Source organism: Cygnus olor, chromosome Z (assembly GCF_009769625.2).
Source record: "Cygnus olor isolate bCygOlo1 chromosome Z, bCygOlo1.pri.v2, whole genome shotgun sequence".
In the NCBI taxonomy this organism is placed as follows: domain Eukaryota; kingdom Metazoa; phylum Chordata; class Aves; order Anseriformes; family Anatidae; genus Cygnus; species Cygnus olor.
Genome location: NC_049198.1, coordinates 4,310,285 through 4,323,830, shown reverse-complemented (window position 1 = coordinate 4,323,830; position 13,546 = coordinate 4,310,285). Strand labels below are relative to the sequence as shown.

The window sequence follows — 13,546 nt, the reverse complement described above, 5'->3', positions numbered from 1 at the left end:
TGTTCTCATTTGCAATAGAGAAGCTGAGCAGAGAGATTGAAGTTGAATTGATACAATTTGAGATGCTTAATACTCGATTCACGGCTCTGGAAGAATGTGTGGCTTAATATGCAAAAACTCCTCAGTGTATCTCTACCAAGCCATGACCTCTGACTGTGATTCTCTCTCCGTCCTGACTATTTCTGCTTTCGGACCCATTCTGCTGCATTAAGTCTGCAGGTTTTTCGTCTAGACTCCTCTCCCAGACTTGCCCACTCTGTAGGCCCTCATCTCTCAGCCTCCCCTCACCAGTGTACTGCTTCTGAGTCTGAGTCTGACGGAGGTTTCTTCCACAGTTTCTGGGACCACCTGTAGGTTTCCTGATATTTCTCATTTCACATGTAAGGGCAAAGGTAGGGACACTCATAGCAGCTCCGACTGCAAATGCAGGGAAATGTTAGCTGGTGCCTGGCAAGGCTGGGTGCAGCCAGCAGAGGCAGCCAACAGACACAGCACATTGGACAGGCAGATTTCTGGGCTCTGATTCGAGATCTTCTTGATCTTCTGAGACCTTCTTCCAAGGTCATTAGGTGACTTCTGGGATCTCTATGAGGAGCTCTACCAGATGCTATCCAGGTGCAACCGAGGAGAGCAGCAGTTGCCACCTGCTGCAATGGATGAAGGCACCAGTCTTCTGACCTGATCTGCTATCCAGGGAGGTTTTCTCTTTGCCTGGAGCTTGGATCAGGGACACTGTGGAGAGATATCCAAGGCTTGTCCAGCCTTTGGACTGATAATACTGCTGCTCTTCCACATGGGCACCAGCAGTACTGTTGTGGAGTACAGGAGCATGTCAGGCATGGCTAAGTGTCTCTGGGGGCTGTGATCAAGGCCATGGGGTTGCAGACTGTTTTCTTCTCAATCCTGCAAGTGAGATGGAAGTGTTTGAAGAAGACTGGACAAATCCTGCATGTCAGAAATTTGTTGTGCAGCTGATGTTGGAAACAGGGATTTGCTTTTCCATGACCATAGGCCCCTCCTCAAGGTTAGAGAACCACTAGGGAGACAAGAGGTCCACCTGAGTAAATGGAGTAAAATCATATTTTCCAACAGCCTGGCCAAGCTGGTGAGGAGTGCTTTAAACTAGAAATGATGGGGAAAAGAGATGTGACCCACAATCGAGTGAGGAAGTGGTGGACCAAGCTGTCAAGAAGAGGTTGCAGGGTGATGTAAGAAAGCAGCAGCAAGGCATGGAGCAATGCCTAAGGATGTGTGATGAACCAATTGAGCGCTTATGGGTCAGGATTCATGATCAGACAAATGCGGGCAAGGTTGCAGTGAGTGCTTGCCATAGACCACCTGATCAGAAAGGAGATGAGGCTTTTCTTAGATAGGGAGAAATCTTATGTTCACCTCAGTGTGAGAGAAGGAACAAGGCAAAAGGGAGGATCACAATCTTCTTGGAGAAATCTTATCAAATCATGGGATATGGCCATGGAGAAAATTGAGATCCAGGAGAGCTGGCCGAATTTCAAGAATCACCTCCTCCAAACTCAAGAATTATCCACAACAATGAACATCAAATCAAGCAAAGGTGTCAAGAGACTTGCATGAATGAGCAAGGAGCTACTGACTAATGTCAGAATTGAAAAGGAAGCAAAATAAAAAGGTAAAACAGGAACAGGTGATCTGGAAGAATATAGAGAAAATCTCTGAGTATGCAGGGATGGGCTCATGAAAGCCAAAGCCTATGTGGAGTTTAATCTAGTGAGTGCAGAAGCACAACACAAAATGTTTCTGCAGGTATATCAACAGAAAAAAAGAAGACTAGGGAAAATGTGGGAACAGAGCTGAATGAAATGGGGACACTGGTGGCAGAGGACATGAAAAAGACCAAGGTACTCAATGTCTTCTTCACCTTGGTCTTCTTGGTCACCTTGGTAAGAGCAAACTTAAGGAATCCCAGGCCCCTGAGACTTGTGAGGAAAGAAATCCTACTCCCAGTGGAGGAGGATCAAGTTAAGGAACAGTTAAAAAGACTGGACATACGTAAGTCCATGGGACCTGACAGGATATGCCCAAAGGTGCTCAGGAATCTGGTCAGTGTCATTGTGAGAGTACTCTCAATTGTTTTTGAAACATGGTGGTAATCAGGAGAGGATCCTGAGGACTGGAAGAAATCAAGTGTCACTCCAATAAGTACAAGAAAAAAGATCCAGTGAGCTACAGGCTGGTCAGCCTCATCTTGATCCCTGGGAAGCAGTTGCAACAAATAATCCTGGAAACCATTTCCAAGCATATGAAGGATACCAGAAGGTGACCAGGAATAGTCAATTTAGATTTATGGAGCAAAACTCATGCCTGATCAACTTGGTGTTGCTTGTATCTTTGCCCAAAGAGGTTGTGGAGTCTCTATTCTTGGAGATATTCAAAATCTGACTGGACATGGTCCTGGACAAACTGCTCTAGCTGAGCCTGCTTAAGAAGGGGATTCGATCAGATGATCTCTAGAGGCCCCTTTGAGCCTCAGCTCTTCTGTGACATTATGAATTGTCATGTCATTTAATTGCCAAAATCTAATTTATTTTCCCTGTAGTCCATGTACAGGCTGAGATTTGGAAAAATAAGTGATTTAAGAAGGACTCCCTTTGAAAAATGAGTGTCTGTCCTGAATGTGTTGAAGTCCAGCATTGCAGAGACTGGGAGAGGTTTTCATGAGTTAGCAGAGGCACAACACCAGCTCCTTGTCCTACCAGACTTTTGCTCCAGTCTCATGAGAGCAGAATTACTGCATTTTTATAAAACAGCAACTGCTAGGAATTTTCTAAAATCAGCAAAAACTCTCACTTCTACTGTAAAGAAACTGACTAAGACATTTTAGTTGACTTCCCACTTGATAAATTTCTTCTTTTTTCTTTTTCTTTTTTTCTTTTTTTTTCATATACTTACAGATGTAAATACAATATGTATAAACACACACAAACTCACACAAATATTATATATAAATGGGTGGATATACATTCAGATGTATTAGTCAGGAAGATATCTAATATGCAATATATGTAATATTTCAAAACCAGTAGTTTAAATTTGACACATTTACAAGAAAGAAAAAAAAAAAAAAAAAAGGTTCAAGTTGTAAGAGAGCTTGAGAAGCATTGCAAAGGGAAGAATCTACCAGCCTTTCTTGCATAGTTTTTATTTCTTGGAACATTTGATCTCTTTGTTATATTTGTACCATTCATTTATTCCGTTTTGTAATCCCTGTGTGAATAACTTTGATGCCATCACAGAATCTGTTGGTAGAAAAATGTATGACAAAGGGCTCTTTTTTTTTTTTTTTTTTTTAAACTCCCACCTCTTTGATGAGTTGTAAGGTAGATTTTTATTAGTAAGGGGATTCCTAAAACTATGTAAAACTGTAATGTTCTTTAGACAGGAAATTATATGCTGAAGCTGTTACTGATGCCTGCTCCTTACTCAGACAAAACACACACTGAGTCAAGTCATTGCAGAAGAGATGTCTGTCTTTAAACATGTATAAGTGTGTGTATTTTCTCGCAGAAGAAAGAGTAACAATGTAGAATTATTATTATGGTTTCCCAGCGTTTATAGAGATCACCGATAGCACCTCCTGAAGCAAAAGTATTAGAAATTAATAAAAGTCTTGATCCTTGTTAGTATCAAGACCATATTAGGTGTTGAAACCAGGCACATGCAGGGAAATATGAAAATATATCGGGGTAGCAAAGACAGCAGCTGAGTGCTCATCTCCAGATATTCCCCAGTCTGATTACTTCATCAATATTCATCCAAATCTTGTTTCCTTCCCCAGGAATTGTAGGACCCCACTTAAAAGCAGACCAGACTTCAGTTCACAGTAAAATGGAAAGTTCTGCCTGTAACATGATGACCAGAAGGAAACCAGCAGCTGTTGACAGTGTTGCAATGCCAACTCCAGTATTATCTCTCCTACCTTCATCATCAGCAACATCTGAAGCAGGTAAAGTTGTTTCTCTCCATCCCCTCAATTTCTTCTCCACCTTCTTCCTTCCTGCACTGAACACTATGTGCTCGTAGTGCTCTTCTTGATTTGAGCAGTAGTTGCAAATACGCATATCTGACGTGATAATCAGGCTGTAATTTTTTCTAACACTTTCTTATCATTATCATATCTTGGCATATCACATCTCTTTTATTCACATAGTGCCACTTGTGCAATAGTGAGGATACAAGTAACACCAGCCAGTATGGTCTAGCAGGAGACTCTGAAGCAAGGCTCTTGGGTTGCTTTCTCAGCCCTGTTGTTCATTTATTTGAATGTACCCACCCCTGTAGTATGAACATGCTGAATACACAGTGAATAGCTAGGGAGCAGCTGAGATTTCTTTCTGCATACTTCAGTGATTTTAGCATAATATTCTGTCTTGCAAACATGAAATTGTCTGGGGCAATGAACAGTGATTTAAAATATATGGGAATAAATAAGCAGTAGTAGCATGTTTTTCAATCAACTTATATTTTGTGCTTCTATTTGGAATCAGATTGGAAGGTGATAGCTTTATACAGTCAAGAATTGAGCCAAGGCATTCAGTCATCATCATGCCTTTTGGGGGGCATGCATAGAGAAGTTAATCTTGCATTGTGTCTTAATTTCCAGTGAATGGGGAGCCCACGGTACATTACCCTACATGCAGGCATTAGGAGTTTCTTAGTGTTGTCAAACCTCTGATTCCACATTCACAAAAAGATATTTGTATCTTTCAGTTATGGAATGATAGCATATCTAATTATGCAATTGAAGGTGCTGTTTCAGTGCGCTCTTTTTGATTTTCCTCTAGTTTCCTGAATAAATAGTGAAAAACAGGGAACCATGCTGTAAAGTGGCCTCTATAAAGATAAATTTTTATGTAAAAAAAATCAAGAGTCTCTGTTAAGCCTTTAATACTTTCCTATATATAAACTAAGGATAGATTTTTAATGCAATAGAGAATGAAAGCACACAAATATATTATGATCAGTTTCAAGATGAAAGTGTATGCTTGACTGCCTAGTTCATTCTTTCCGTTTTCAGAAGTCTAATTAAATTGTTGGTTTATCTGTAGCCCAGATGTTGAAATAATTTAGTGAAAACTGAAAGAAAATGTGTTAATGGGAAAACAGGACAGTGCTACGGGTTTCCTGTAATTAATGGAGAGCTCTTTGAAAATTCCTCCATTCGAATGAAGTCAACAAACTGAGCCCAGCTGTTGAGCAAACAGTCTTCTCTGTGCCATGTTCTTGCAAGTGGCCTCAAGCAACTCTGAAGGGATGGAGAATGACAGGCAGTAAGATTGATCTTTAGTGCTGCAGACATACCAAAGCCGTGCAGAATAAAGTCAGAGGAGCAATGGAGAATTTCCAAGACATCTGATATATCCTTGTTCAACACCACTGTGGTGGAGTGGGTTGTTCAGCTTCCTTTAAACTACCTTTGGAAACATATATTTTTGGCAGAGATTTCTCTTATTACCTCAGAAGTTATTTCCAGCTATATCAATCCTCTGTGACGTCCCAGCTTGGCCATTTTGATTTGTCTCTGCCTATGAGATACAGCCTCACTGCATCTGCATACCACGGGGAGGGGAGAAATACAGGGCCTCTGTGTGCCTTATTTTAAATGTGCAAAGTTTTTTGTTGTTCTTGTTGTTTTGTTTTGTCATGTTTTTAATGCAAACACTGCTGCTTGCTTTTTTGGTGCAGCTAGGTAGGTTGTTTGTTTCTGGAGAGTAGGGAAGGAATGGAGGAAAAGTACAAAAGTTTGATTGGACAGAAAGCAGCAGCAATGTGCAGCAGCAGCATGTAAGTTTGCAGTTTGTTTTTATAGCCTGCATTTGAGACGCAGTGTTTGCAGGGGACACTGCAGAGTGCCTGTCTCTGACAGCACGTGGAAAGCCTCAGACATCCATTTTCAGACAGAAGTCCAGAAATGCTGGTGCTTATCTGAATTTTCTGTGTCTTGGGTGACCAAACTGCTTCTATCTCCTATCGTGCTCTAGCAATCTCTCTGAAAGAAGGATTTCCTCTGTAACGGGTCCTTCCCATGGAGTGAGAGAAAATTCAGGGGGCTTTTCTTCTTCTGTCAGCTTTTCGTATCAAGTATTTCTAGCTTCTGATCACTTTGAGCTAGACTGTGCCAAATAGCTTCAGGGCTTCGCAGAGGCAGCACATGGCCCTGCAGCCTGGGGAGGTGAAGGGAGATAACTATGCCCAGGCAGCAAAGTCCTCTTCCTTGTACTCCATCACCTGAAGGTTGCCATCGTGTTGTATCATCTCTTCAGAGGCATATTCCCATCTTCCTATGCCATATACAGACACTACAGACACAGTTACTACTCCCAACCTCCTTTTCATCTCTTTTAAGATGAATTTCACCAGACAGAGATAGGGGAAAGTCTTCCTCCCAGAGCAAAGTTTCCATGTGCAAAGAGTAAAATATGTGCAGGAGGAGAACAACAAAGCCTAAAAACAATGCAGACCAACTTGGGTCCAGGGTTGGGCAGAGGTCTGTCTGGATAAAATGGAAAAGATTAGTACTTAGCTTTGGTTTTCAGCAGAGCAGTATATCACATGGCAACATAGCAAAATATTTTATATCAAAGATTGCTCACCAAGAGCTTCCAGATGAGTTGATAACACCTAATGGCTCTCACTTCAATAGTGGTTTATTTTGGCATATCTCCCTGATATTTTGTCATATGCACACCTCATCAAATCTTCCCCCTGCAGACCCATCAGACTCCTTTCCACATAGCCTCCCTTCTCCAAATGTAGAATCAGATGTCCCTGACTCTCAACAGTCAAAATAATATTGTGTTTCCTAATAGCACCTTTAAAAAGCCTGACTTGAAAGGATATTACTTATTCAAGACGTGTATTCTGACTATTGGCAGACTATATAAAATTATATATATATATATAATATATATATATATATATATATATATTATATATATATATATATATATAACACAATTTAAATATTTCTAAAGCATGCGAGTTCAGCAGCTTGCTAGGAAGAAAAGCAAAAGCATTATTAGTAGTTTCTAACAAGCTTCCTGGGAAAGTCATAAACACCCCAAAGCATTTATGAAAGAAAAACTACTACAGTAAGCCAGCACAGAACAACATTTTTTTTTTAATTGAGAGAGAATGAGTTTCAGTCCAAAAGGAAAGGCTCTGTCAGCTTGCAAAGTTTTAGGCTAGCAAGAAAGTTATCTCAACAACATGAAGGAAGACATTTAGTGTTCCAGCTCACAGATTTACATATAAGAGTAGCTATCTATCCATAACTGTGTATTAGTTGATTTCAGAGAAGTAGGCAGAAAGCAGATGCCTGCATTTGCTCCACTCAGTCCCTGCCATCGAGCTCCGTTCCATTCTCTAATCCTGGGTGTCCTGGATGTGTCGGGTGACTACAACACCCATCAGGGCTGGCACAACCAACAAGACACCTGCACCCTACTTATTCAGTATCCGGGGATCAGAAGGATGCCCATGGTCATCTCAAATGGCATTAAACTCCCATTTTAGAAACAGAAGAGTAGGGATACATTCTCTACTGACTGTACGGAGCAGATCTCCATTGACTGCAACGGGGTGTTAATACTAGATAGCAAAATAACAGATACTAATAGATCTCAGTAGAGACATAAAATCTTTCAGATTCTTCTTTTCAAATTAACTTCCTGCCCTTTGGCTAGCTGTCTTTCCAATTAAAGATGAGAGTAATGCCAAATCTCCAGATTTCACCATGGACTTTGCAATTTTTCCTATATTTTCACTAAAATTCCCATCTGCAAGATTTTCATCACCAACTGAAAAATTTCAACTTTACTTTCTGGGAGAAAAAAAAAACACAAACAAACAAACAAACAAAAAACATCTTGAACATGAGAGTTTTCAAGAAGTCTTGAAAATGGGCCCTGGCAGTAGTGATAAAAGGCAAAATGTGGAAAGCGAATATAAAGGCTGTGCAAAATGTGTGATTTCTTAAATCCTCTTACTTGAAGCAACTATCAGGATCTGGGAGGAACCCAAGAGAGTTGAATGCTTAGGACTAGAAATATTGGGACTTTATATGTTGGTCATCAGTGAAGCCACAGAGTAATGTTTTTTTGTAGCAGGGATCTAATTTGTTTGATCATATGACAGAGAAGGAGCTCGCTCACAGCCACTTGCACTTAGGACTCTTATATCCACCCTTTTTAGGGGTGACCTACTTGAGAGGAATTTTGTGCAATTAATTAGATTTTTCCCTAGTAGTTTGGACATTTCCTTTCCTTTCTCTTTTTCTTTGCTACCAAAATGAGTGCATTTCTCTTTTCTTTTGTCCTTTGTGAATCACAAACTGTAAGTGGGTTTTATTTTTCTTTTTGGTGTGGGGAGTGGGTTACATATGGAAAATGTATTTTGTTTTGTAATTAATGAAAACCAGACTTTGGGAAGTTGGCCATTCAGGTCTTTATTTATAAGAGAGCATATGTCTGTGTTTTGTTTATGACTCACTCCTACTTCTTGCATTGTAACCTGGGTTTGTTTATGCAAGCTCTTTGCTGAATCCAAGCAACATGGTGGTATAAGAGCCAATAATTTATGTTGTCCAAGAGGGGAGGACAGTAAGTGATGTTTGTATGCTGAATCTGTCATAGTGAGCAAGGGAAGATTCTGCCACTTGACAGCTCCTGGTTATCTACAGAAAATGCTACAACAGCAACTTTAAACTACTGCTAGAAGATTGCCCTGTTAACCATGAAGGGAATGATAACCCCCAAATGAACCTTTCTCAAAATCTTGGCCACTCTGGAAACTTCAAAGATTAAAAACCCAAATGACTGCTTGACAGTCAGGTGTAAATTAAGTTTGCAAGTAGATGTGGGCTGAGGTTAATTTAGTGGGATGTTTTATTCTTTACTGAAAAGAAATCATGAACTCTATCATTTCTTTTCCAGCAGTGCAGAATGGATATGTTAGGAGTGAAAGGGAGCACCAGTTATTGCAATAACAGAATTAATACATACAGTTTCACTCACAAAGGGGTAGTTACCTATAATCCACATGCAAATCTTGAACTCTGAACAAATGCCACGTTTGTTAAAGGACAATGAAACAATTTAAGAAAAACAAGCAAGGTCTCGTGTCCTAAGCAAAGGCCCAGGAGCCAAGAAATGCTGGGTTCTCTTTCCAGCTCTGACAATGACTCACAACGTGACCTTGGCAAGAGACTTAACTGCTTTGGACTTCACTCAGATCTAAAGTAAGTGATCTGAACCAGGCAGGAGTAAGCTTACTTCGGGGGCCATTAAAGTCAATTATACGACTGATAGTTTCAGCTAGTTTCTGCGGAGATGATAGTAAAGAAATCCAAGTGGGACTAACGAATTTACCACAGGTGAAGAGTGTTGCAGAACTTTCCAGTACCCGCTATTTTCAGTAACAAACACTTTTCATACTATCTGACATCCATGGCAAGCATTAAAGACCAGGGTGAAGCCATCAGGAGTATATGTTTGGGGTACACAAAGTTTAATAGTTACGGTGGACCAATGTTACACCTATGCTAAGCAGCCCTTTCTTCCATCCTACTAGAGGCTTAGGAATGAGACTGAAGCACACTCACAGTAAAACATTGCTGTAGGAAAGTTTTACTGCTTTAGAAGAGAAGAGAACTGGAGAGAGATCACTGAGGACAACTTAGCAAAGTTGTGTTTTCATCTAGAACAGTAAAAGAGGAGGTAACAGCAATTCTTCTGAGACTGTAATAAATTACTTTTTTTTTTTTTTTAATTGCTTGTCTGTGCAAAGTCCTTTCTCATAGCCACTGCTTCTTCAGTAGTCATATTCAGCCTATCATGCTTGAAAACCCCTAGTCTTCGTGATACTGAAAGCAGACAAAGGAGGGTTTCCATTCACTGTTGTTTGACCCAGCCCTGTTTCTGTCCTTGTCTCCCAACAGCCAGCCCACCACTGAAAAAAAGGTTCAAGCGCCGTGAAATCGAAGCAATCCAGTGTGAGGTGCGTAAGATGTGCAACTACACCAAGATCCTGTCCACAAAGAAGAATCTGGATCACGTGAACAAGATCCTGAAAGCCAAGCGGCTGCAGAGACAATCAAAGACAGGCAATAACTTTGTCAAGAAGCGGAGGGGGCGTCCCCGGAAGCAGCCCCTCTCCTTTGACGAAGACTCCAGAGACCAAATGCCCGTTCTGGAAAAATGCATTGACCTTCCCAGCAAAAGAGGTCAGAGACCGACACTGAATCCATTGATATTGGAGCAAGCAGCCACCCAAGACACAATCATGGCCACCATCGAAGCTGTCATACACATGGCTCGAGAGACGCCACCCCTGCCACCTCCTCTCCCTCCTCCCCCCCCGCCACCCCCTCTCCCTCCACCCCGGACACCCCGGGTTGGGAAAAGGAAAAGCAAGTCCCCGCAGGAGGAGGAGGAGGACGTGAAAGTGAAGCGGCACCGGAAAGGCAGAGGAAGTGAAAGCGAAGGCCTCCCGTAAGGCCAGCGCACCCCGTCGGATGTCGGGTGCTGGCAGCAGGGCGCGCCGGGACTGATGGACTGGAGGCACGCGGTCTGCTTTGCCCCTGCAGCAGCACCGGACTTGTACCTCAGGTGGCTGAAACCCACCATGGAGAGCTGTGCCAGCAGGGGTTCGCATCTTCATCTTCATCGCTTCGGCCCCGGTCCCTCAGGAAAGAGGGGGAAAGGGTGAGGGGCTGGAAAGGTAGGGGCGAGGGGGGTGGGGGTGTAAAAATTGGGGATACCGTCTACTTTGCAGAGTTTCCAAAACTAATCAGCATCTCGGCATTTCTGTGCTCACACCGTACCCGGAGGTGGGAGGTCGTCCTCGCAGAGAGCTGAATGTTGTCACTAGGGCTGCATGCTCGACTCTGATTCTGGTTGGCGGGCCAGGTGAAACTAAGAGTAACCATACCATAGTAGAAATCACTGAAAAAAAAAAAAAAAAAAAAAAAAGAAAAACGAAAAAAAAAGTTAAAAAAAAGTGTAATTTTCTCAACTGTGATCTTGGTTATAATCTGTTTGAATTTTTCTTTTTTTTTCAGTTTTATATACCTATCAAGTTTTGGGGCAGCATAACCCCAAATGCCTGACTCCTGCTAGAACTATATACTTTTTTTTTCTCATTTACTTGCCTAGTTACAACTAGCTGCAATATAGGCAATAGAAAAGTAGAGCCTTACACGTGCACACTCTCATTCTGAGTGCTATCCCAAGGAACGACGGAATATCACAGAATTTCAAATAAGGTGTACATGGATATTCAGTTATGATAGCATGTTTCTATGAAGCAACTTGGCATTTCCAATGGCATGTGAAAAAGGGGTCATCCATCAACCAAGTTGTTTTGATGTTCGGTACATGTGAGTTGAGAACAGCAAGACACTTCTGGGGAATAGAGTTATAGTAAACATGGACAAAATCACCAAAAAAAAAAAAAAAAGATTAAAAAGAGAAAAGAAAAAAGTAGGACAGAAAAAATAGAGTAAAAAGACAGGGCCCAACCCTACCAGTTCTTACCACTTGCAATTCCCAGTGAAATTACGGGAAACCCAGGATCCGAATTATTTGCATTGGGTAGCAACGCCTTGATAAGTTCTTTTAAAGAAAATAGATAAAATAGATTCTTTAAAAAAAAAAAAAAAAAAAAAAAAAAAGAACAAAACCCTATGGAAAATAGGTTCTTTCTTGGCAATTATTTCTTCAAAAAGAAAAGGAATAAGTGTTCTTATCTGAAAATAAAAATAAAATGTTCAAAGGGTATCACCACTGCAATTGTATTAATGCCACTTTGGACATGTTCTCCAAGTTGTGGTTGCCTTAATAAACTAAAAAGAATTTTTTTTTTTTGTACATAATGTAATTATAAAGCTCTCAGTCTGCATGGATGCAAACTGTGTGTGACAAATCGTCTCTTTAAATGGTCAGTTCAAATTGTACATTTCTCATTCGAGTTGTACGTTAACCATTGATCTAACTTGGGTAAAACATCTGAGCTTCATTTCCACAGCCCAATCAAAATGTTTAACTTAAAAAAAGACTGAACGTGAAGCTGTTCCATTGCAGTAACAATGCTTTAAAAAAAAAAAAAAAAAAAAAAAAGTCAGTTGTTGAAATTTGAAATAGGTACATTCAACTTTATTTTATTTCTTTTTAAAGTCCTTCAGTACACTCAACACCTGGTATGGCAAGATGGATATTAAAAATGGGAGGGGGAGGGACGGAAAATTCCAGTAAGGGAGCGGGGAGTGGAATTATTTAATGATTCACAAGCCAACTGTTATTCCCTTTTTTGAGAAATCTTTCAACTGGCATATTGCCAAGGAAACTTCAAATAGCACGACACTAAAAAAAAAAAAAAAAAAAAAAAGACAACAAAAAAGTCCCCACAAAAAAAAAGTACATTTTTATTCTGTTATTTATTTACGAAAATCATATCAAGACTATGGTGTTAAAGGGACACTGTAAACATACAGCTCATTATTCTTAGAGACTGATTTTTCTTCTGTGATAGCACCTTAGCTTATTAAATCTGAATGCATTTGGGGATGGACTGGGGCTTGGGGGCTGGGAGAGTTTTTTTTTGTGTTTTTTGGGGGGTGTTTTTTGTGTTTTTGTTGTTGTTTGTTTGTGTTTCTTTTTTAAGGCTGGAACAAATGTTGAGATCCTATCTCCTTAAAACTGATAAGATGGATCACAGAATTTTGTTTCCGATCTGTTTTGCATCATTCATCATACTCATTTGTGCTTTTTGTTTTCCAATTAATGCAGCTTAGAAATAAACTGACTGGTTGCTACTTCTGTTACAACCAACTTCGCTTTTAAGTTCTCTTGAATCAGTGCAGTGCTATCGACTAGGCCTGCAGGAAAAAATGCTTATGCCTCCTCTAGCTCCTCCCGTCTTCCTTAAAACACATTGGACTGAGGTTTAGTTGATTCAGAAACCTTTGGTTTTCCATCTTTCCCTTGGGCCTGCAAATAGTTGACAGTGTCTCTTAAAACGTAAGAGGAAAAAAAAAAAAAAAAAAAAAAAAAAAAGTTTGGTATTCCAGGTAGCCTATAAGCTGAAACTAAGCCATCTACCCTCAGTTTCATCTTCAGTGATCTCTTTATTAGCTTTGAAGGACATTTCAACATATAGCAAGTGGAGTAAAGGTCTGAGAGGACCAGATTCTGTCACTGAACGCCTGTTGAGGTTTTGAGATGCATCAGACCTTACAGAGTGCCAGTAAGGGCACCTAAATGACTCTATGATTCTATGAAAATGCTCTTATCCTTCCAAAATGTACTATCCAAGATGCTGCCAGAGGCAAAGTGTTTAAGGGCAGCCTCCACTTGGAAAGCACAACCCCATATGCCCTTTACAGACCATTTTGCATATGGCGAAGAAAATAAAAAGGCACTTTTGGTCCTAAGAAACTAAGGGTATCATTCAAGACTTGGTAACTGCAACCTGTCCAGTTAGGATGGGCTCTACCCTGGGTGCCCAAGGTTTG

At 40.6% G+C, this 13,546-nt stretch overlaps 1 protein-coding gene across 6 annotated transcripts in view; it reads left to right on the top strand.

Moving 5' to 3' along the window:
- The window catches only part of SETBP1 (SET binding protein 1), a 257,775-nt gene extending 244,662 nt beyond the window's left edge, over positions 1-13,113 (top strand). For all 6 annotated transcript variants that reach the window (XM_040540143.1, XM_040540138.1, XM_040540142.1 and 3 more), the window contains 2 exons: positions 3,815-3,982; positions 9,974-13,113. In XM_040540143.1, the coding sequence (XP_040396077.1) occupies positions 3,815-3,982; positions 9,974-10,530 (725 nt within the window). In that variant the 3' untranslated portion in view covers positions 10,531-13,113. The remainder of the gene's footprint in view (positions 1-3,814; positions 3,983-9,973) is intronic.
- The last annotated feature ends 433 nt before the right edge of the window (positions 13,114-13,546 follow it).